The sequence below is a fragment of the Balaenoptera physalus genome, assembly GCF_965194825.1.
Source record: "Balaenoptera physalus genome assembly, chromosome: 10".
NCBI classification, from domain to species: Eukaryota; Metazoa; Chordata; class Mammalia; order Artiodactyla; family Balaenopteridae; genus Balaenoptera; species Balaenoptera physalus.
The window spans coordinates 112,235,278-112,259,309 of record NC_138889.1 but is presented as its reverse complement, the minus strand read 5'-3'; the positions used below and the strand labels follow the sequence as shown (position 1 = coordinate 112,259,309).

The 24,032-nt window shown below is 57.7% G+C and overlaps 2 protein-coding genes across 11 annotated transcripts in view; one reads left to right on the top strand and one right to left on the bottom strand.

The window, feature by feature from the left end:
- LOC309668224 (uncharacterized protein) overlaps window positions 1–7,472 on the bottom strand; it is a 128,929-nt gene extending 121,457 nt beyond the window's left edge. For all 6 annotated transcript variants that reach the window (XR_014268130.1, XM_082477750.1, XM_082477751.1 and 3 more), the window contains exon 1: window positions 4,150–7,472. Coding sequence is in view for 5 of the 6 variants with exons in the window: in XM_082477749.1 (XP_082333875.1) it covers window positions 4,150–4,659 (510 nt within the window). In the remaining variant the exon portion in view is untranslated. The remainder of the gene's footprint in view (window positions 1–4,149) is intronic.
- The window catches only part of KCNQ1 (potassium voltage-gated channel subfamily Q member 1), a 348,594-nt gene that overhangs the window by 198,504 nt on the left and 126,058 nt on the right, over window positions 1–24,032 (top strand). The gene's annotated exons all lie outside the window — the stretch shown is intronic.

The following is a 24,032-nucleotide window of genomic DNA, read 5'->3' as shown; positions in this document are numbered from 1 at the left end:
TTCACAGCCCTAAGTTCACGAGGCACTGTGGGTTACCCCATAAGGGTGTGTGGGAGGCACCCCTGAAAAGGCATCTTTCTGCTTTTCCATTTAATCCCTGTTCTCCACCCCACCTCTCCTCTCGCCGTGGCCAGCCGCTCCAGTGTAATTTATTTATATCATTGTGTGCATGCGGCCTGGTAATGCGTGGAGTATCTTCTAGCATGTCTGGGTGGTGTGTAATTTTAATTTAAATACAGAGCCGTGTACCGAGGCTCTCGTTTTGTCTGGCGTTTGTGTCGCTCGGCGCCGTGTCTGCACACGTCTCCGTTTTGTGAAGTGTACATCTAGTCCTTACTCCCGACCACAGTGCCAGGTTCCAACTCCCCACCCTCACGGGCAGGCTGCACTGAGCACGCACACACAGCCCCTCGTTGTTCTGGCGAGAACTGCCCTAGCTGTTTACCCAGGAGCGAAACTGGTAGGCTGCAGGTATTAAATATTTTATTTGAGGAAGAAGTACTGGACGGCCCTCCAGAATGTCTTTGCCTGTCTGCATTCCCACCTGCAGCACACAGGGAGGCTTGTTTCCTGCATTTCTGCCAACATTTGGCATTATCCTACTTTCGGCTTCTTCTCACATGAAGAGTATCTATTGCTTTCATTTGCATTTCTCTGATCACTGATGAGCCTGAGCATCTTTTCACATGGTTGTTAACCCTCCTGCAAATTGCCAATTAGTATCTTTTGCCCACTTTTCTTCCGCGCTTCCTATCTTTTTCTTATCGATTTGCAAGACTTTCTAGTGTATTTTAGCTGTTTGTTCCCTTATCAGTTTTAGTTGTCTCAAATATCTTGGAATTTGTCATCTGTAACCTGGGCAGAGGAACACAAGTAAGAGTGAAAAAAGGCAAGTCACTATTATGAAAATAGTTTTGACCTTTGCCGTGATGGATTTATTTAACAGAGATACTTAATTAGCATGTATTCAAGTTCATAAATTTTAGTCTTGAGGTTTGTGCTTGTGCTGACCCCAAGGCCACCCTGGGCCACAAAATTCTTCATAGTTTTCTCCTACTGAACAAATGTCAAGTGCCTTTTACTTGTAAATCTTTAAGTCCTTTTGGAGCCTGCTTTTCTGGGGGGGGGGGGGTCACATGGGAATCAACATTCATGTTTCTCCATTTAGGGCTAAGTTTCCCAATACCATCTTGTAAACAGTCCCCTTAGACATGTGGGGCCACCTTTATCTCATGCCACCTTCCTCTAGTGCAAGGCTGCCTCTGAAGTCTCTCCCGGGCCTCTGTTTCCCACCATTCCAGTCACTGAGGCTTGGAGTAGGCCCCAGGATCTGCTGGTACAAGGCCTTCTCTGTTCTCCTTTTCCAAAGTTCACTTGGTGTTTGTAGATCTTTTTTTTTTTTCACATACACTTTAGAATATGTTTGTCAAGTTCCTCAAAAGCTCCCACTGGAAGTTTAACCAGAGTGGTATTCAATTTACAGATTTGGAAAAACCTGACATCTCTCTAGTACTGAGCGGTCCCATCCAAGAGAATAGAATGTCTTTCCATATGAAAAGATCTTCCTTTATATCCTTTGATAAAATTTTAAAATTTTCTTCATAAAAGTCTTCTTTGTTAATTCCAGGACCTGACATAAACTTTGCTGCTACACTGATTTCTACCTTAACTTCTACTACGCTTTTAAAGTATTCACTACTGGCATGAAAAAAAGTGCTTTGGGCAGGGGGGGGGTGTACATTGATCTTATATCCAAAAACTTTGCTGAAGTCTCTTTTCAGTTCTAAAAGCTGAATTTTTTTCCACGTAGCTCAGTAGTTTTCAGAGTGCGGTCCAAGGACCCCAGAGAGCCCCTGAAACTCTTTCTCAGGGTCCAAACTATTTTGGTATTTTCGTGATAATACCCGTAGACAACATTTGCCTCTTCTGTTCCCACTCTCCCAAAGTTAAAGAGTTTTCCAGAGGCAGCATGACCCCCCCACCGGAATATGTGCTTGTACTGTCCTATGTTTTAAGCATTTCTCAGCTTTAACTTCTAAGAAGGTAACTATCAATCAAAAAAGATATACCCCATATTAACAAAAGCTCTTTGGGGACCTCAGTAATTTTTAAGAGCACAAGGCTCCTAAGACAGAAACGTTTAAGAACCCTGATACAAACAATCTATCTTACAATCAGCAGTTCTCTCGCTCTCTTCCGCCCTCTCCATACACTTCGACTCCTTTCCTTGTGTTGGGGGGCGGCCAGGGTGGCATCCTAAGTGTCCTCCTTATCTTAAAGGGACAGATACGCTTTTGGTTTCTCCCTTGAGTTTGCTGAAAAGTAAAGTTTTTCTATATGACTTGTATCAGTTTAAAGAAGTTCCCTTCTAGTCCTAGCTGGCTAAGTGGTGCCCTCCCCCAACTCATACAAAGGCATTAAACTTTATCGTACAATTTTTCTGCTTCTACTGAGAGACCCATATGGTTTTTCTCCTTTAGTCTCTTAATGTGGAGAATTACATGGATAGAATTTCTGATATTGGATCATCTTTGCATTCCTAGTGGAAATCCCACTTGTTTAAGAATTGTTTAATATACTGTTGGATTCAGTTAGCTAACGCTGTACATGGGAGGACTTCTGCATCTATGTTCATAAGGGAAATAGTTCATAATTTTCTTCTCTTTTGGCTCTCCTTATTTGAATTTGGACATGCTCTGATTCACAATTTAAAAAAGATCCCTCTAGCCGGAGCATAAATCCTGAAACAGGCCCACTTTTCTCTTCAGCATGTTTGGAAATACATTAAAATAGAACCGTAATCAAGCAACCCAATGCTTAGACTTTTCTCCTAGCGAGTCTCTGGAAAACAGGTGCAGAAACGGACCATTTGAGACACCATAGAAATCTGGTTAATCCTGCCTGCCTGCTTTCCTTCAACAAGCACTGCCGGAGCAAGGTTGTGTGTCAGGCTCCTGGCTAGGTGCGGGGCAGGCCGCAGAGAACAAACCAGAAGAGTCCCTTCCGGGAGCTCTCCGCGGGCGCAGGCACGGCAACAAGGAAAGGGGCCGGGAAACACACCTCAAATGTAGATTTTACTGTTGTTAGCAACATTCTTGTACTTTGTGACACTCAATCTAGGTCAGGACTGTTCCGTGCAGATGGATGAACCCCTCTCGCGCCCGGAACAGTCCTCTGGGAAGGCACTCATCCCCCGTTTCGCAGAAAAGGTGCCAGAGGAGCAGTGGGGGCTGGCGGTGAGTTTGTCCCCGGCTCCTGCCCACACTGAGCCCCCTGACTCCAATCCTCACCTCCCAGCGCCCGCTGGGACCACGATGTCTAGGCCCTCCTCCCATCCCCCACCCGGGCCGGCGATTCTGACCCCCAAATGGAGACCGACCTTTGACTCAGAACCTCCACTGCGACTAGAAACCTCGACTTCCAATTCCTGCCTCGGATCCCCAGCTCGGACCTCTAACCGCCAACTCCGATCTCCAACTCGCAACCCCAACCCGGACCCTGACTCAGAACCGCGACTCGGGCTCCAATCCCCGACTGGGACGCCCGACCTGGAGCCCCTCCTCGGAAATCCGATCCCGACTTGGCTTCTAGACGCCCCACACCGGCAGCCCCGACCCTGGACTCGGAACCACAGGGCGGACACCAGACCCCCACTCTGATCCCCGACCCCGGACTCAGAACCCGGGTCTCTCCCAGGACCTCTGACCCTCAGCTGTCCGACTCAGACCCCGAGGCGGACGCCAGCCGCGGATTCCAACCCCTGACTCGGACCCCAGACGCAGCACCGGGACGCGGACTCGGCTCCCCGACTCAGAATTCGGATCTTAACTCGGACAGACCCTGACTTGATCGCCGACTCAGAGCCCCGACCCGCACTGGGACCCCGGACTCGGACACGGATCCCCGACGCAGAAGGGCGAGGCGGACTCCAGACGCGGATCCGACCCTGGACTCGGAACCCGACCCTCGGATCCTCCATCCTCCATCCCCGGACTCGGAAGCGCGACGCGGAGGCGGACCTCGGTCCCGACCCTGGTCCGGCTCCCACGAGGCGCAGAGGGAGCGCCAGCCAGGCCGGGCCCAGGGGCTGAGCAGCCGACCGCGGCGACCCCCACCGCCCACCGCCCGCCCCCGAGACGCGGAGCTCACCTCGGCTCGCCGGCGATCGCCCGTCCCCGCTCCTCCCGGCGGACCGCGCCCAGAGCGCTGAGAGGCCGTGAGGCGAGCGCGGCCTTGAGGAACGCGGCACTGAGGCGGCTGCGGCCGTGAAGAGCGCGGCCCGAGGAGCATCTCGGTGGAGAGAGCGCGGCACTGAGGAGAACGCGGCCTGAGGAGAACGCAGCCCGAGGAGCGCTGCACTGAGGTGAGCGCGGCCTGAGAGAGCGCGGCCGCGAGGAGAGCGCGGCACTGCGGTGACTGCGGCCGCAAGGAGAGCGCAGCGCGAGCAGCCGCCGCGTGCCAGGCACAGCGACCGTCTGCCGAGTGGCCGCAGTGGCGCCCGACCCGGGTTGATGTGGCGGCCGTCCCGCCGCTGATTGGATGGCCCGCGGGGGCGGGCGTGCCACGTGCCGCAGCGCGGATTGGCCGGGCACAGAAAGCGGTGTGCCGCGCTCTGCCATTGGCCGAGACGGCTGGTGCCGATGCCACCCGGGCTCGCATTGGCCGGGCGAGCCCAGCGCCACGTGCCGCACCCCGCCCTGTCCGCCCCTGCTCAGGGGCTGTGCCACCCCCACCCCCACCGCCACCGCCACCACCTCGGCGGTCTGAGCGTCCACCCTTACGATCGGGTCCTCTTGGGAGTCCAGCGCTCGCTCCGCGCCTGGGTCGCCCCTCGATGCGGCGCCGTGCACCCCAGGGTGACCTCGCGGAACATCTGCGGCACTCTACACGTGGCCAGCCCTCTGCACACCCTTCCCCGCGGGTCCACTCAGTCGTATGGGCGGGGTGCACAGGCTCCCGCGTGGCTGGACGGGCGCACCTCCCTCAGGGCTCTGCTGCTCCGTCTTCAGGGGACCCTGTGAGGAAGGTGCCACGATTTAACCAGGTCGTCACCCTGTGGGAGTTGGCAGGGCTGATGACCCAAATGGCCTGTCTTCCGCTGGACCCTGACAACTCTGTGTTCGATCTCCTCCTCCTCCTAACCTGCCTCCCCCACCTCTGCCCCCCTTGCCTGGAGGCCGGGCCCTGTCTCTGCCTCTTGACTGTTTTCCCTACCAACCATCCATTCACCTGCCACTTATCCATCCAGCCATCTCTTCACCTACCCATTCGCTCATCCATCCTTCCTTCCTTCCTTCCTTCCACCCCTCCATCCATTACACCTATGGAACTCCTCCTGGCTGCCAGGCACTGCCTTAAACAGCAGTGAGGAAGCCTGTCCTCACAGAGCTCTCGCTCCACTGAGATTTTACCAGCACGCCTGGACCTCCCACTCGAATTACAGAAACAGTCTGGGAACGTGGAACTCTCAGGGTGTTCTCCAAAGTTGCCACCCCTGGCCCTCCACCCAGGGTTGAGCTGGCAGCCATCCCCGCACCCAATGGGCTCAACAAGGCCATTCATCTCAACTGCTTTGCCTGAAATACATGTCTACGAAAAGACCCAGGAATCTGTCCAAGGGTGACTGAGTCCAGTTTTATCTTGTGGTTCAGCCTAGAGGACAAAGGGGAAATGGCGTCGTCTTTTCCGATATCAACGGCTTGCTCTCTGACCTTCAGAAACTGCCCAGATTGGCCATCTCCCTGGCCCCCGCCCAGCCCATCAGAAGGCCAGGCAGGAAGCCTGGGTTGGAGCACTTGATTCAGGGGGTCATCCGCCCTTGCCACCTGGCTGGGAGGGTTTTGGCATCTGTCTATCCTGGAGGCACTTGTAACCAGGACCAACCAGGTGGGGCCCTGCGTTCAGAGGGCCCCATGCTTAGGGGTTAATGCTCTTTTGTCGCCATCTTGAAATTCTTAATAATTTCATCAATATCTTTGAACTTGTGTTTTATGAGTGAAGTCTGATGGGACAACGGAGCAGGCTCTGGGGGCTTGGAGCCTAGGCTCACAGGTGGTGCCAGCCCCTCTCTGCTCCCACAGGACAGGTTCTCAGCTGCCCTCTCTCCTGCCTCTTCTGACTGCCTAGCCTCCCTCTCCCCACTCCCACAGGGTGACCCTTTGGCCCTGGCCAAGAATGGCGGGGAGGGACTGGCGTCCTGGCCCACAGTCCGCCACGCTGAGGCCCCTACTTGAAAGATGGAGGTGACGCTGCCAGCCTCGCGAAGCTGCTAAGACAAGAACAAGAGAGAATACAGGGGAAAGCAGTGCAAGCAGCGCGGAGCCGGCAGGTCCAACATGGCCTCAGGCACTACCCTGGTTCTTACTGCTTTGAGCAAGTGGGATCCGGTTCAGACCTCTGCCTCCTGTGGCCTCCCACATCTCTCTGTGGGAGGTGGGGCCCCTTCCCTGGACACCCTGGGGCATGTCCGTTCCCACCACCCCCCGCCCCACCCCGCCCCAGGATGTCAGGGAAGCAGGAGCCCCAGGACTTCAGAGCAGTTTCAGAGATTTCAGCAGCACAGAAATCCCTGCCTGTGTGGGGTTTACATTCCAGTAGGAAAGACAGACAAGAGATTCTCCGAGTGTTCTGGACATTCTCCCTTGTCAGAACCGACGGTCCCTAGGTTGCTTTCGTTAGCTGCGTCGTAGGAAGGACCATGGTTGACCCCCTCTAGTCCTCATTCATGAACACCAGCTTTTTCCCAACCTTTTGATCTTGGTTTGGGGTTTGCTTTTAATCCAAGGATGTTGAGCATGGGATGAAAAGCCATCTGAAGCAAATCCACTTAAAATGGTGACCACCTCCGAGTAAAGAGTGACAAAGGGTATTGATGAGAATTCCATCTTGAAAACTGATTTTTTTTTTAATTGAAAAAAAAACTGATTTCTTTAACTGGATTTTTTTTTTCAGTTAATTCACAATGTTGTGTTAGTTCCTCGTGTACAGCAAAGTGATTCAGATGTGTGTGTGTGTGTGTGTGTGTATACGTATATACGTATATATACTCTTTTTCAGATTCTTTTCCATTATAGGTTATTACAAGATATTGAATATAGTTCCCTGTGCTATAGAGTAGGTCCTTGTTGATCATCTATTTTATATATAGTAGTGTGTATCTGCTAATCCCAAACTCCTAACTTATCCCTCCCCGCCTTCCCCCTTTGGTAACCATAAGGTTTGAAAACTGATTTTTAAAAATCCTTAAAGCTGAGTTGACTTGATCTTGTAACTAACAAAATGGGGCTTCTGATTGTGGACCCGGAAGGGGCGCATCACAAGAATGGCCGGATTCATGCGTGCATGGTTTCCCGTGACGGTGCTTGCTCCAGCACGCCCTCTAACCTCAGGCCCTGAGATCCCAGACCATCAGATCCCCCCCTCACAGACTCGCTCACAGTGGAGCACTGTGGGCACCGTGGGCACCGCATCTTGGTGTGCTCGTGTGACCGTCTCCTGGGGGCCGAGCTCTGAGCCAGGCCCCGGAGCCCGCCGCTGGCCGTTCTGACACAGTGGTGGGGAAGGGTGGTTCCGAGCCACACGCGGGCCGAGCCCTCAGCCCTCACCCCCTCACCGCGCATGGGGCGCCGTCAATCAGCCAGTGCTGCCCGCCAGCCCAGCGCACCTGTTGTGCGCCCCCCAGCCCCGCCTCCTCCCTAGGCCTTTGGGGGAGACAGAGAGGAAAACAGCCCGAGACTGAGAGGGGTTTCTTGTCTCGTCGGGAGACAAGAGACACGTGGGAATTGGCTGAAGAAGCATGTGAGGCTGGGCGGACTCCAGGCCAGCCCGGGACAGACTGGGGGCTGCCAGGCGGGCAGGGGGGAGGGGAGCCTGGAGCCGGCCTTGGGCACGTGGGCAGAATTCAGGGACGGGGTGGCAGGCACGGCCAGCTCCTCCCTGGGTTATACTGGGCTCCCGCCCCAGCCTGGGCCAGCACAGGGGCTCCCTGGTCCTGGAGGCCCTGGGGAGTGGCACCTAGCCCCTGTCACCTTCTGGGGCTCGGGACTGTGGGGCGGGTGTGGGGCAGAGAGCCCGGGCACCTGGCGGCCTTGACTCCGGCTCCCCGTGTGACAGAGGGCATCTGGTTTATCTCATCCGTACGCGATGGGGGCCGCTCCCTCCAGCACTGATATTCGGGGTTCAAAAGGTTTCCTCGCAGGCCCCTGCACCCGAGTGCACGCACGCACACACGCACACACAGCTGAAGAGAATTAGGCTCAAAACGTCCACTCGGCTTGTCTCTTGATTCCGAGGTATTTAGAATGGGGGTGGGGGATTAAGGGAGGAAGTTGCTGAGCTAATTCTCCTGCCTTTGCCAGCACAGAAGTGCAGATGGGGCCCAGAGCCCCGCCGTGTCCCAGAGGAAACACCAGCCCTCCTTCACACGGGGCCGGGCGGGAGGAAAGGACAGGGGGGGAGCCCCTCACCCAAGCGACTGGACGTGGCGCGACCCGGCCGAGGGGTCCTCCCGGCCGCAGTTCGCCCTCCACCACTCCCCACCCCAAGAGTCTTAAGGGTGGAACCAGCTTCAGGCTCAGCCAGGTTCCCGGAGAGCTGCTTCCCTCCAAAGCAGGGAGGCCCAGGGCCACGTGGCTGCCTCAGCCCCATCTTCCCAGGAAGGGCCCTTGCCCCACGCTGCGCTCTGAAGTGGGCAGGAACACAGAGCGGGACGAGGAGCCCGAGGTCTCCCTGTGTGGCTGACACAGTTGCCGAGAAGCCCCCTCTTCCGGTCAGCCCTGTCCCCGTGTGCCCGGCAGCCGGTGGCCTCTCCTTGGTCCTTCTCAGTGCTGCACTCACGCTGCATACGACACACACCACCGCAGCTGTCCCTGGTGAGGGCTCTGTGACCCTCACGGCGCCACCCCCAGCTCCGTTCCCCCAGGCTCCCTGCCTTGTGTTCTCCACTTCAGAGCTTGGCACCCCTGGTGAGAGCGGGCAGGCTCAGGTTCTGGGCCTCGCAGGCCGTGGTGGGGATGAAGTGCAAGTGCAGGGGCGTCTCTGGGAGGTCTGGGGGAGAGAGGTGGTGAGGATCAGATCTCCCTTCTGGAAAGATCACTCTGGCTGCCAAATGGAGAGAGAACTGGAGGGGGCAGGGAGGCAAGGGGGCCCAGGAGGACCATGGGGAGCCTCGCCATTGCCCAGTGAGAGGGGCAGGAGCCTTGGCAGCCTTGGTGGCTGTGGAGGTGAAAGAAACAGCCAGGCCCGGGCCTCCACGGGAGGCAGCTTTGGGAGGACTCCTTGGCAAGGCCAAGGACGAGCTTCGGGTAACCCTAGGATGGGTTTGGAGGGAAGGTTAAGGGTCCACTGGAAAATGTTAACAAACCTGTGTACGTGCATCAGTCCCCCCCCCCCACCCCTAGCTGCGGAGAGATCCCACGGCCCTGGGACATCGTCACTCCATGGGTACCCAGCTGTCTGTGGTACCCGTCCCCATCCTAGCTAGCCGAGGCCTGGGCGGGGCACAAGTGTGACTGGCATGGGTCCTGCGCCTCCCGATGCCAGGACGTTGTTGGGCCCCCATAGCACCCCTTCTCCAAGAAGGAGACAGGAATGGAATCACGGGGGGAGCGCCCTTAGACAATTATGCCGCGTTGGGGTCAGTCCCGGCCTTCCCTCACCAGCAGATTTGCTTTCCTGAATTGGCGTCAGCAAGAACGTGATGCCGGATGGGTGGGGGGTCTCGAGTCCAGGAGGTCCCGATGAGTGGCAGCGTGGGGTGTGGGCCACTTCCCATCAAGAGGGCAGCTGCGCTGTGTGTGTATATGTTTGGGCATTGCACGGCCAAGCCTTGATTAGCCAACCCCGATTCTCCCAGAGCCCCTGCTTCGATGCGGGTTAACTCAGCAGCTGTCTCCTGAGCACCTGCTTGAGGCCTGGTTGCATGCCAGGCATGGGGGGTGGGAAAGCAAAGTGAGCCAGGCCCTGCCAGACCCATCGCCTACAGAGCCTTTTTTATCGCTACCTTCCAGAGGCAGTTTCTTCCCACGGTGCATCCGTCCCAGAGCGTGTCTGCCCCCACTTCCTGCCCCGGCCTGCCATTTCCACAGCCATCACTCAAGCCTAATCTCCGAGCCCTTCGGGTTGGGTGGGCCCGGGGCCTTTGAGGACATTGGCAGTGCCAGGGCCACCCCGGAAAGTGTTTTCAATTATCTCTCAAGTTCTGGGAAATGTACTTTCTAACAGGAAGTCCCATCCCCATAGCTCTGGTGGTTATAGATTGTTTTTTAAACATTGCAGGGCCCTCCACTGATATTTGTGGTGAGGACAGATATTTGCAGAGAGCCCACTATATCCTCAGCTCTGTGCTGGTGAAGAGCGAGGCGGCTGCAGTGAAACCCACCAGGCCTCTGGTGAGCAGTGGGTACAAGGTGATTGGCTGTGAGGGGGCCATGGATGGAATTTGGACAAGAAAGACAGGAATGAGAAGAAAGGGCCGTCTGACTTGGGTACCACGCGGCTGTTTGGTTTTAAGACCCGTCCATGAGGTCTTTGAGACTCCTCCCTTCGAGAGGTGGAGCTTATTTCCTTCCCCTTGATTTTGGTCTGGACTTAGTGGTCTGCCTCTGACAAATAGAATTGGCAGAAGGTACACGGTATGACTTTCAAGGCCAGTCATGCAGCTTCCTCCTCGCTTTCTCTCCCTGGGATCAGTGACTCTGAAGGAAACTGGCCACCACGTTGTAAGGACACTCAAGCAGCCCTGTGGAGGGGTCCACTCAATGGGGAACTGAGGCCTCCAGCCAACAGCCCCATGAGTGCACCATCTTGGAAGTGGATCCTCCAGTCCCAGTCAAGCCATCAGAGGACTGTAGCCCTGGCCAACATCTTGACTCCAGCCTCCCAAGAGACCCTTGCCAGGTTCAGCCTGACCCTTGACAGGGGTAGCAAGGAGGGCTCAGCCTGCCTGCCAGCTTTGTCAGTGGTTGATGGCTTCCAGGAATGTGGTATCTGGGCCGGGGGAGAAAGGGTGCTGTGACCAGACAGCAGTATCTGCCCCAGGCATACGAGTCATATTTCTGCTCTCTCTCGGAATTTGAATTCTGCCTCCAGGCCAGTGGCTCTTAGTTAGCCTGGGGTGCCCATGAGAACCACACCCTGTGCAGGTCCCACTCACAGAGGTGAGCGATCTCAACTCAGTGGGTGGTCTCCGGGCAGCAGAAAGCTGTCAGAGTCTGAGCAGGGAGGTGACTTTGTGACACTGTGCTTGCGGTGGGGAGAAGCCAACAGCTGGAGTGTAATCCAGCAACTGTAACCGGTGACTTTTTCTCCCCCAGAGGACATCCAAGTCCAGGTCTTTAGGACACAGGTAGGATGAAGGGCGGTGCTGGCCTCTCCTGAGGCTGGCCACCAGGGACCCTACCTCTCCAGGCAGCCTCCAGGGCACCCGGACATCAGGGGGCTGGGTTACTATGGTGCCTTCTCACCTGAGCGGGTCTGACCCCAGCCTGCCTTGTGGGGCACAAGCCTGGGGCTAGCGGGGACCCCACGCTCTTGTGGCCATTCTCCCTTCCCTCCTCCTTTCCTGGTGCCCCGCCCTCAGGGGCCAGCAGTGGACCTGCACATCGGTCCTTTCGCTTCCCATGGGTATAGCTTCCTGTTCCTTGGTTGTGGCCTATGGGCCGGAGGACGGACCCCGAACTCCTTGATGTCTGTCCCACACTGATGGTTCTCATGGGACCAAGGCCCGGGAGAAGGCTCGACAGCCAGCTCTGTCCCAGTTGTGTTTTCTGTGCCCGTGGACATCGATGGCCATCTCATCAGTCAGCCACAGAGAAAGGGGAGCAGGCACATTGGGGGAAGGGCGGGACGCCCCGTGTGGGTGGGCAGTGGCACCGAAGCCCCCTCCCATTTTTCTGCTCTCCCTGGGTCTTTGGGAAAGGCCAGCGCTTTCTGGCAGGATCATTTCTGCTCTGTGATCATCCACTTGGAACAAAAGGCGGAAGTGGTGGGAATGGCCCAGGTTTCGTTAGACCCCCCTGGAAGCCAGGCACGTGCCTGCCTAGACACAGACCACACCTGGGGACCGAGCCTCCACCTCACCAGGCAGCCCCTGCCTCCGAGGCCTCACCTGCTGGCTGGTGCCGTGGGCCATCCAAATGCGTGTCCACCTGGAGCCCCAGTGAGGCTCTCAGAGCAGCCTGGACCCAGCAGGGTGACGGATGGGTGCGGCCGGGGCCCTTCCACGTAGGAAGTTCTGTTTTACCAAACCAGCAGCTTGCAGTGGTCACTCTATCAGACCCAGTTCTAAAGGCTTTATGACCATAGCTCAGTTAATCCTATCACAGCCCACCGTGGAGACGGGGAACTGAGGCACAGTGAGGTCAAGGGACTTGCCAGGTGTCACCCAGGTAACAGGTGCCGGAGCCCGGCTTTGGACCCTGGCATCATGGGATCTGTCTGTCTGTCCTTCCCTCTCCACCACTCGGCCTCAGGACACGGCCCTGCTTGCATGGCAGCCACACGGCTCGGGTGGGCAGTCCAGTCATGGACACAGCACTTCCTGGACAAGAAGGCGGGTGTGCCTTGGTCCCCATTTGGCCTCCTGGGTGCTGAACCCACGTGTGCCCAGTGGGGGAGGCATTGCCGGGCCCCTGGAGCCAGACTCCCCCAACAGGTGACCAGGACTGGGGACCCCAGCACCCCTGCTCATTAACCGTTCCACTTGACCATGACATTCTTTTTTACGTAGCTGGGGAGGCCACGGAGGACCCCTCCTCAGCAGGGGGAGGACCCCCAGCCCCTCGGCCCAAACTGGCTTCAGAGCAGGCACTGAGCAGACTCGCCGTGGACAGGTTCTCAGCAGAATCCTTTCCTTTCTGGGGTCTGCGGCCCGACACCAACCACCGGGGCAGCAGAGCAGAACCAGGCCAGGCGATGCATCGGGGTCTCCTGTGGGCGATGGGTCTCTGCTGGCATTTCTGTCTAGCTCCGTGCGCCTCTTTTTCCTTTGTAACTTCCCTTCAGTGTACCCCGGGTCTCCGGGGAGGGTGGGGTGGTGGGAAATGGAGTCAGCCCAGGCACAGGCAGCACCCCCCCAAGGGGGTCGGCGCAGGGGCCTCTGGGGGGCACGGGGTGGCCGGCGGCCTCCAGTTGCAGCCCCGGACCCAGGTCTGAAGGCAGGCGGTGAAGGCTCACGCAGCCTCAGCTCCGAGGAAGCAGAGGACCCAGTCTGAGATGGGGGCTCCATCTCCTTCACCCCCGTTCTCCGCCACCAGGCCCACGGCCAGGGCCAAAGCCCTTCTCGAGACATGTCGATGGCAGCAAACATTTTACAGATGTGACATGCTCGGAGCCTGGCAACAGGGGCAGTCCAGCTGCTGGAGAACATGGCTGGATTTACGTCCACGGCAAAGCACCCGGTCACCTTTCTCTGCTTGGAGTGTAATCTTTTTTTGGAAGCCTTGCTGGAAAATCTGAATCTTGTGAGCCATCAGCTGTTTATAATCAGAGAAGCATATGTTTAAAAGAGCTGAGGGGCCTTATAAACTCCGTGTGCAAATTACCTTTGGGGCTGCCTTCTCCCCCGCCCCTCCCCACGGCTGCCATCGCTGGCGAGGGGCTCAGCGCGCTGCACAGAATTACTGTAACCCCGTTGTGGCATGGGGTCTGTTTAGCTTTAGTCACGTCAGCTTGGCCCTGGGGCGTGGGAGCCTCTGTCTCTGCTGCACGGCTTCCAGGCCCCCCCCCCCCACCCCAGCTGCTGAGGACTTCTGGCTCCCTGTTCTTGGGCCCTCACCATGAGAAACATCCAACCTGGGAGCCGTGTAGCACGACGCGGGTAGGAGGGCTTCCTGGGCCCCGCCACACTCAGGGGCAGCCTGGACTTGGGGTTCCGCTCTCGGGGCCTGCTCGGGCGCCAGCGTCCCGCAGGGTTATTTGTTTGGTGTTTTCTTGGTTGTGATTTTTGTTTCTCTAATAGCTTTATTGAGATAGAATTCACATGTCGGACAATTCACACATTTAAAATGTACGACTCAATGGTTTTTAGTATGTTCCGAGTTGTGCAACCATCACCACTAGTTCCAGGACATGTTCAGCCCCCCGAAAAGAAACCCCTCCTCCTCTGGCTTCCACTCCCTATTCCCCTCCCACTCCCCAAGCCTGGGCAGCCACGCATCTACTTTCCGTCTGTAGGGACTTGCCTGTTCTGGATATTTTATATGAAGGGAATCCTACGATATATGGTCTTTTGTGACTGGCTTCTTTCACTGAGCACTATGTGTTCAGGATTCATCCATGTTGTAGCCTGTGTCAGTGCTTTAATTCATTTTTATGGGCAAATAATATTCCATTTTATGGCTGGACCACATTTTATTTATTTATTCATCCACTGATGGACATTTGGGCTGTTTCCACTTTTCAGCTATTATGAATAATGTTGTCGTGGACATTCGGGTACAAGCTTTTTTATGGACATGTATTTTCATTTATCTCAGGTATCCATGGAGGAGTGGAATTGCTGGGTCATAAGGTCGCCCAATGTTTAACCTCGTGAGACTGTTTTTCAGAGTGACTGCGCCATCTTATGTTCCCAGTAGCGTCGTAGGAGGGCTCTGATTTCTCCACATCCTGCTCGACACTTCTTACTGACTCTCATTTTCATCTTAGCCTTCCTAGAGGGTATGAAGTGATATCTCATTGTGGTTTGGATTTGCCTTTCCCTGTTGGCTAATGATATCGAGCATCTTTGCATGTGTTTATTGGCCATTTGTATATCTTCTTCTACGAATGCCTAGTTAGATCTTTCGCCCATTTTTTGGTTGGGTTATTTATCTTTTTATTATGGAGTAATTCGAGTTCTTGAAGTAGTCTAGATACAAGTCCCTTGTCAGATACATTTCCTCTCATCTTTGGGTTGTCTTTTCACTTTCTCGATGGTGTCCTTTGGCTCTCAAAACTTTAAAATTTTGATGAAGTCCAATTTACCTACTTTTTTCTTTTGTTGCTTGTGTTTTTAGTCTTATATCTAAGTAACAGTATGCACATCCGAGGTCACAAAGATTTATCCCTGTGTTTTCATCTAAGAGTTTTGTATATGGTGTGAGGTAGGAGTCTAGCTTCATTCTTTAACATGTAGATGTCTAGTTATCTCAGCACCGTTTGTTAAAAAGACTATTCTTTCCCCATCGAGTTGTCTTGGGCACCCTTAACGAAAATCAATTGACCATCAATGTATGGGTTTATTTCTGGACTCTCAGTTCTGTTCCATTGATCTGTATATCTTTTTACGCCAGTACCACAGTGCCTTGATCACCATAACTTTGTAGTAAGTTTTGAAATCGCGAAGTGTGAGTCCTCCAACTTTGTTCTTCTTTTTCAGGATTGTTTAGCTGTTCCGGGTCCCTTGAATTTCCATGTGAATTTTAGGATTGGCCTGTCAGTTTTTGCAAATAAGCCAGCTGGGATTCTGAGAGGGATTGCACTGAAGCTGTAGATCAGTTTGGGGAGTACTGGTATCTCAACAGTGTTAAGTCATCCAGTCTGTGATCCGGAGATGTCTTTCCATTTATTTAGATCTTCTCTCATTTCTTTCAAGAATGTCTCATAGTTTTCAGAGTGTAACTTTTACACTTCTTCGGTTGATCCTGCGGGATTTTGTGCGACCGACACCAGCAGCCATGCTTCCTTCCCACCCACTGGTTCTGCCTAGTTTCCAGGCCCATCCTCCCTGGAGCCTCCCCACTGCTCCAGGCCTCAAGACCCCTGTCTCTGGGCTCCAGCGATGTTTCTTCGTGGTGTCATCTGGTGGCAGTGCCCAAAGTGTTGCCCTGGTGCAAGTCTGCACACCCTGCATTCCTGCCTGGGGCATGCGCTCTCCTCCCCTCTCTGGGAGCTTCCTCATGTCCTGGCCGGTTCCCTGAGTCACCCCTCGTGCTCCCATGGCCCTTGTAGGGCACCTTTACATGCCTCAATCATCCTCTGCCAAGTGTGAATGCCACCCCCAGACTGCGGCTCCCTGAGGCCCGAGCGGCTCCACCATCTTACCCACGATGCACCCCAAGACTGGGCCCAGGGTGTGGAAACCCCAGGAAGGTCTGCAGGAATCACTGAACTGTTTCCCAGGCAAGTCATTTTATCGCAAGTCCCCACGACTGATAAATAGTCCTAAATACCAAGTGAGGCATCTTGGGGCCTCACCGCCAGGGAAACAGGACTTTGGCAGCTTATAAAAGGAATTTAATTTTTCATATTTCCTTTCAACTCAAGGGTCTCAAATCCAGTCTGCAGCCCTGGAGGGGAGGGTCCTGGCACTGCTTCTGAGGAGGGTGCCTTTGAGGGGAGGTCCAGAGTCAGCTCATGGCGAGCTTGCCTGGAGCCGGTGGCAGGTAGCTGGGGCTGCTCACCTGCTCACCTGTGTCTGTCCCCTTGGATGGGGCTGGGCCAAGCTGTGTGGACCAAATTGGATTACTGCCAGCTATATGCCCGGCCTCACTGGGTCTCTCTCTCCATCTGTAAAAGCGGGGGGCGGGGGGAGGGGGGGAGCACTCCTTGGATTCCCTGACCGCCAGAAAGTAAGGAAGGGGACCACGTCCGAGGAAGTGATGGTTTATGAGTCCTTTGGGAACTGGGGAGGGGCTTTGTGCCCGTGCCTTATTTAAGCCGTGAATATCACTCACTGCCCTCATTTGTCTGTTCATTCTGCACTTATTGAGCGCCGTCTGTGTACCTCGCCCTCTGCTAAGCCTGGGGACCGCAGTGTGGAGTGGATGGACACCAGTCCTCCCTGCCTGCTCCCAGCTGGGCTGCCCGGCCTCAAGGAGGTCATTACAGGATGGCGGGGGCCGGGGCCAGAGTGGGATGCTATGCTCGCCAGCAGCCCCCCAAGGCTGTGGGGAGGCCCAGAGCAGGGCTCTGTGAATCACAGTGAAGGGTTGGGGGCAGAGAGCGCCCAGGGCACCAGGCCAGACAAAAGTGTGTGGACTGGAGTCCCGAGGCCCGCGTGCCAGACTCAGAGCCTCAGCCGCACCTCGTGAGGCAGGGGTGGGTGGAGGAGCTCTGGGGGCTTCCATTCAAACGTGCAGATGGGGTCGAGGGGGGGCCTCCCCGTGACCACCCCCGCCTCATGCCTGCCTTGCTCGTCCGCAGCCACACCCCGTGGCGGGGAAGCAGAGCCGCGGGGCTCCCGAGCCTTTCCCACACGTGACTTTCTCGCAGGCTCCTGGCAGGGGGCTTGCACATTGGCTCCTTGAGAGTCTTGGGCGGGACACGGGAAGGAGGCTACGGGGAGAACGGAGGGACTCCCACCCCTGCCTCCCTGTGAGGCCATTGTCAGAGCAAGGGCAGCTCCCCGGACGACCCCCAGCTGTAAAGAGGGTGGGGAGGACGGTCCTGGTGTGGGTGAGGACTCGGAGGCCTCTCCGTGCGGGCCCACCGCTTGGCACGGGGCACCCAGGAGGCGGCCGGCGAAAGACTCCCTGTGATGTGAACCGCTGCACGAAGCATTTGGTGTTTGGGGATTTTTCGTTCGGGAGGGATTAATGAGCCTCTGAACGAGATCCCAGAGAGCAGCCAGGACCCTGCCTGAGATTCGGCTTCCGTGGACTGAGTGTGGGGAGCGCCCGCTCCTCCTGGCGCCCCGGGCCAGCCAGACCTGCATTCCACTCCTCCTCCCGCCTGCTGGAAACGTTCCCTGAATCACATTGTTCGCGCTCTCCATCGGCCCTTCTGGGCTCTTCCCTGCCGCTCGCCATAAAAACGCTCCAGTCATCTTTTCCGCTGTGGTTTTTATTGTTTTATTTTATTATTCCAGCTCGATTCAGTTGGGAAGAGCTAGAGAAATGATTTCTTCTCCCCCAGACTCCAGAACAATTCGTAGCCATTGTAGATTTTAATCAATCACCACTCCCCCACTTCTGTTTTACTTTCTTCAACTTTTCTTTCCTCCCTGTAAACGGGGTTTCAAGGACAGGAACCCATGTTGCTCCCGGAGCGGGTCTCCGTTCCCCCCCCCCCGCCCCCCCGGCCGCTCCCACCCGATGGGAGAAAAAAGTGAGCTCAGATCGTGGGTCAGCTCTGTTTCTGGAGGCCATGGCCACAGGCGCTGCTGGCCCCTGGCTGGGCTGGGCTGTGGTGGAGCCAAGTGCAGGGTGAAGGCCCAGGGAGGAATCTGGGCTCTTTTGGCTGCCGGTAAGATTATCCATTAAATCCATATTCCTCACTGTAGAGTTCACGTATTCAGAGAATATCCCGTACTCTGGCCGTCTTACATTACTGCAATATTGCTTCCAGATGGGCAAACACCCACTCAGAGCCCGGCCCTGCAGACGCGACGGCCCAGCGTGCTGTTCACCACCATGCCTTTGTTCTCTGGGTCCCACTCGGTCCCCACTCACTTGGGGAGCTCTTGGGGGTGTACTGGGGGCGCCCCCGGCCCCACAGGAGTCTCTGCAGAGAGAGAGCGGCCTGGATGCCGGAGCGTCTCTGGGCCGGAGCCACAGGCAGAGGCCTCCTTCCTGAGCTTTCCCCGTGGTCGGGGCTGTGACAGGCGTGGTCCCACTGGTGCCCCGGCTGGAGAGGTCCTGCTTCACCCCCGGGGATAAGGCAGATGGAGCATTCTAGCATTCTGCCCCTGACCGGGTCAGGCCCACTCCCCTCACGCAGCCGGGGCACCGAGGTCAGGCCCTGCCCGGCCCCTGCCCGCCCTCCCCGGCTCCTGAGAGGCAAGGCATGTGTTCCGAGCTCCCGCCTGCTGGGGCCGTGGTCTCGAGCCTTCCTCACGTGGCTCCACTGCTGGGTCTGAGCGTTCTGGTGGAGTCAGGGCAGTGGGACGGCCATTCTGTCATCAGTGGGGATGAAGCCTGCTCTCTGCCCCTCCCCATCTCTGTGTCCCTGGGCTCTGACGTCGTGCAGGCTCTGTGTGGATGGAGGAGCTTGTGGGAGCCGCAAGTGTTAGGCGGACAGGTTGGGGGAGGAGGGTCACTCGAGGCTTCACAGAGATGGTTTCTTTTTTTAAGGAGGAGACGGCACAGCGCAGGCCAAGGCGTGGCAGGTGAAGGGGCCGACCCAGCCGGTGTGCCCGGGCTCTGGACGCCCCGGGGATCTCAAGGCCGGGGCAGTGCCAGGTGGGAGAGGGTCTCGAAGCCCAGCTGAGGAGTCCCGCCATCAGCTTTCAAGCGGTGGCATTTCTTCCTCGGGCAAGGCAGCGATGTGGACAGACGTGCCTATCCCAAAGAGTCCCGGTCCTGGGACCTGACGCCTGGTCCCCTCACGGCACGTGTTCTCTGGCTTGTCAGCATCTTGACGCTCTGAGTGGGGACCCCAGGGCTGGGTCCCTGAGGAGGGGGCGGGCGGGGCAGGCGCTGCACACACAGGGCCCTGGGTGCAGGTCGGAGCAGCAAGCCGGGCGGGTCAGCAGTCAGTCACGACACTGAGCGACACGTGGGCCTGCCAGGCCCTCGCATCCCAGCAAGCTCTCGGCGCCAGCCTGGACCTACGGACCAGGACCCCCAGCACAGAGATGTTTGCCCACCCACCCCAAGCCCCGCAGCCGAAGAGCGGCCAGTGGGGTTCGGTCCCGCGCCTCTCCCAGGGGTCAGGGCTCTCTGGAGAGCTCAGGGGAGCCCACGCCTTAAAGGCCTTATCCTGGGCGAGCGGGGAGGTGGGGCAGGGCCGGCTTTGCAGGTTAGAAGACCCCTCCGGTGGCCAGTGGGGGGCTGGAGGGGAGACCAGGGAGGACCCTCCTGCAGCCGCCTGGGCAGAAGGCGCTGCAGCCAGGCCTAGGCAGGGCTAACAGGAGGGAAAGCGGGGAGGGTGAGGGGGCGCCGGCAGCCACTCTGGGACCTACCGGTAGCTGCTGTGCGTGAGGCCCAGGGAGAGGAAGGCGGCCGGGGGCCGTGGTCCCAGCTGTGGGTGTGGGATGGGGGCCACCGCACCCCGAGAAAGACCCAGACCCAAGCCTGCCTCCTCTGTCCCACCCCTCCTGGGGTCTCGTGGAGGAGACTCCCATCCCTCCCTGGACCCTGCCAGCCTTCGGAGCTGATGACCACGCCGGCAGTCAGATCCAGAAGGACCTCTCTTGTGGGGAGTGGGTGCTGGCTCAGGTGCCAGGGAGCCCTCCCGGGGCACCCCCATATCACACTCTGTCCCTCTGGCCACATTCCGGACAGACCTACCCGTGAGGGTTGACCGGCTAGGGTGGCCCCGCGCTTTCCTGAAGCCTCGTGTCCACCTGAAAGCCACCAGCCTCCTGGGCTGGGGGAGTCGCCGCGGGGGCCCAAGCTCCAGTGATTGAGTGGGCAGGGGGCGGCCGGGTCAGAAACCAGGCTGATGCAAAGCATTAAACCGTCCCGGAGTCGCCTCAAAATCCCTCTGGCTGTAACGGATGGTGGGGGAGAGGCTGCCCTTTTACCCAAGGGACAAATTTGGGGCTTGATTACCTGAGATAAAACAGGGCTTCCCTGACAACCTCAGGCCTGCAGCTTCGGGATTAATTCCCTCCCGTAAAAGCAAATTTCAGAGGGTTTAAGCCACCCGGGGGCCGCGCCCTGCCTTTGACCTCTCGTATGCTGGGAGTGACAGGACCAGCTCTGTCGTCAAGGGCTGACCCTGCCCGTGGAGGTCAGACCCCCTATTTCTCACCCACCTCGTTTGTCTTGGTTGCTAGGCCCACATTAATTGCTATTTGTATCGCTTACAATTTTTCACATTTGGGGTGGTCGTAAATAACCCCAAAGCAATCCGTGCCCCCTCTCGGGGCCAGGCTGGGGTGGGTCTCCTGCTGGGGAAGAAGCAGGAGATAGGCGTGAAGCTGAGGGCCCCCTCGGCTTTCTCAGACGCATCATAGCTCATCTGGGGCCCCCCCTCGGGGGGGAAGGTCTTGGGTGGTGGAACTACGTGGCTGGCCCGCTGAGCCACGGTGGTCAAAGGCAGCCCAGTGGTCGGCAGTGCCACGTGCGTGGTGGCCATCCAGGAACCTCTGAGTGTCCCTTCTCCACGGACAGCCTTGTCTTTGGTCCCAGGGCCAAGTAGCGTCAGTGCAAACAGCCTCAGTTCCGCAGGGCCGGCTGGCTTTCCTCTCCCTGCCCTCTCAGAACATCTCAGCTGAGGGCTTCCCAGCAACCACCAGGCCCCGACTGGCCCAAGACGTGGGGCTCTCGCTAAGTGGGGGGTCTGCAGATGGCACAGGCGGTGTGGACCTTCTCCTGGAACCGGGCAGCCCGCGGTGAATGGAGCAGGCACTGGTATTCTGGCTCCAGGGCGATAGTTCTATTCCCACGTTCAGAGGGAGCCGCAGGCAGCCCGGAGCCGGAGGTAACGAAGTCCTGGATAGTAAGCAGTTTCCAGGGATCACGCCCGGCCTAAGGCCAGACGCACGGTAGGGGCTCAACATACAGCTACCGAATGAGTTCACAGGTCTTGACATCAGATGCAGAATGGACAACGGGCCCTGGACTAGCCAGGATGGGCTTCATTCCCCTTTGTGCCGCTTGTTTAACGCAGAGCGGCTGGGGGGCCTGCACAGGAGGCCAGCAGCCCTGGTCACTGTGCCAACAGGAAAGAGAGCCTGGGGGGGTGGGGTGAGGCATTTGGGGTCCCTCCCCCCCACGAGGGAGGACACCATGGGAGTTTGGGGATCAGGAAGCCACACACGTGGGTTTCTGCTCTAACGGCCCCTTGTTGGGACCTAGGCTGGCTTTCTGGAAGGGCTCCGGCCTTGCCCCTCGAGGTGGTGGCGTGGAGCCCTGTACGTGCAGCGCACTGTGCGGGGCCCGAGCTCACGTCCTGCTCCACCGCCTACGAGGCACGTGTTCTCTGGCTTGACATTTACTTTCTCTAAGGGTCAACCCGGGGAGCACAAGCCCTCCCTTGCAGGGCCACGTATGAGCTTAAATGAGATTCGTGCCCATGAGGTGCGAACACAGTTCCCAGCACGGAGTAGGCAATCACCGGGGGGTTGTACTATTATCCACAGGCCAAGCCGGCTGGGCCTTCTGTGCGGCCTCCCACACCCTGCAGGCCTGCAGACTCCAGCACCGTGTCCTGGAAGAGTTAATGATCAGCCAGAGCCCCTGCCCCCAGCCGCAGAAAGGGTCTTGCTCGCTGGTGACCGTGGTCCCCTGGAAACCAAGCTGCCCTGAGGTCTAGGAGAACGGACCAGGGGTGGGAGGAGAGAGGGGTGCCTGAGCAGAACACCCCCTCTTCCTTCTCACTCCCAGTAGGGCAGACAGACACAGCAACCCCTGCAGGGGCTCTTCCCAGCACCGTGTCCCTCGGGCTGCGGGGCTCTGGGTCACCTCGGCGATGAGGTGGGGGTTACTCTGCGGGGGGGGGGGGTGGTGTTGTTGGAGGTCAGCTCATGGCTCACCCTAAAATGAGAGCGGTAACAGCTGTCCCACCAGGCACATCTGATTGCAGCCTGGCCTTCCATTTGCAGGATACTCAGTTTCTCCAAAAAGCTCAACATCAGAAAGTCAGCAGAAAGGAGACTGAGGTGGCCACGGTAGAGTTCCTCGCTCCTTCCCCCGCTCCCTCCCTCCTGACTTTCCGCCCTTCTCCCTGTCCTTCTCCCAGAGCATTACCTGCCCCCTACCCCCCCCAGGCCCCCCCAGGCCCCGGGATAGGAGGAGCCCTGGTGTTGGGGGAGGGGCGTTCCCAGAAGTCACAGCCCCCCTCCCCCACCTCCCGTATTCAGGAAAGCTCCTCAGGCCCTACTGGCTGGCTTCTTATTTTGTTCTGAACACAGGCCCTCAGAGGAGCAGAGTGTGGGGATGTAGGGGCCTGCCTCGGGATGCCATATGGGGGTTGGAGGGAGACAGGAAACCTGCTCCGAGGGTGAGGGATCGTGAGGGGCAGGCTGTCGGTGGTCTGGGGCCAGAGGACCCCTCCCCACCCCTGCTCGCCCAGGACCTCGAGGTCGGAGTACCCCGGGGAGTAACTCAGCATCAGGGTACTTCGGGGGTCCTGGAGAAAGGACTAAACTTTGCTCTGCCTGGGAAGGGCACGTGTGCTGCAGAAGCACTTCTTCTGGCTTTGCTTTGTTGAAAGGGTGTAGCCTCGGCGCCCCGGCAGCGCCTTGTCTGTGGGGTTGATCCCTCCTCAAGATGAGCCCGGGTGGACAGGCCATCCTGCCCAGCCTGGCTTAGAACCCTCGAGGACTCCCCAGCACCCAGGGTGGGGCTCAGAGCAGTGCTTCAGCCCCAGCCCCTCCTGACCCCCGCCTTCCTCTCCCTGCTGTCACCTGCCATCACCCCCACCCACTCTCCTCCCACTGGGCACCGGCCGCCAGAGCCCCTGAGGGGTCCCAGCCCGGCCTGGCCCCCGTGCTCCCTAGCTAAGCCTCCTCCTCACCTCTGTTTCCACACCGTCCTTCTGACTCATGGAGGCCTCCCCGACCTGTGACCCCCCCCCCCCGTGAGCTTTATGGGGAGCAGCCCCTGGGACATGGGTGACCAGAAGGAGGACGGGCAGGGATCGGCCAGCTCCAGGAGTTGGCTTCCAATGGCTGTTCACTGTTGAGGAAAGTGAGACCATCCGGAGCCATGGCTCCGGGAGCACATGCGCGGCCTGGGCCGTCTGGGACCCTCCGAGCGGCTCTGTGTAGGCGTGTGACCCAGCCAGTGCCACCTGTGTGTCGGGGGAAGGGAAGCTGCTGTTAGGACACCCTGAGTGTTGGTGTCCTCCTGGGGTGTCCACCCCCCTTGGAGGTGTCGATTGCGCTGTCGCCCCGCCTTGAGTGCATGCGGGGGCGGGAGGCCCCGTGGCGCCGAGCCCCCGCCAGCCACCTCGGAGCTGTGGGCTTAGGATACAGGACTGACCTCCCCCATCTGGACTTGCGCGTCTCCTAATCGCGGTTGCTAGCAGGCCTGTGCCTCTTGACCATGGACGTGAGGTTACAAATGCACGAGTCTAGCCGTCGCAAGAGGTGATGGTGGTTAATGCCATTGTCACTCCTGGCACGTGCGTCCCTAGGAGCTGGGGAACACAAACCGAAATAAGAAGTCAGGAAAATCGTCTCTGCCTGAGAACCCTCATGGTTTTGCCACCCCCGATCTAGA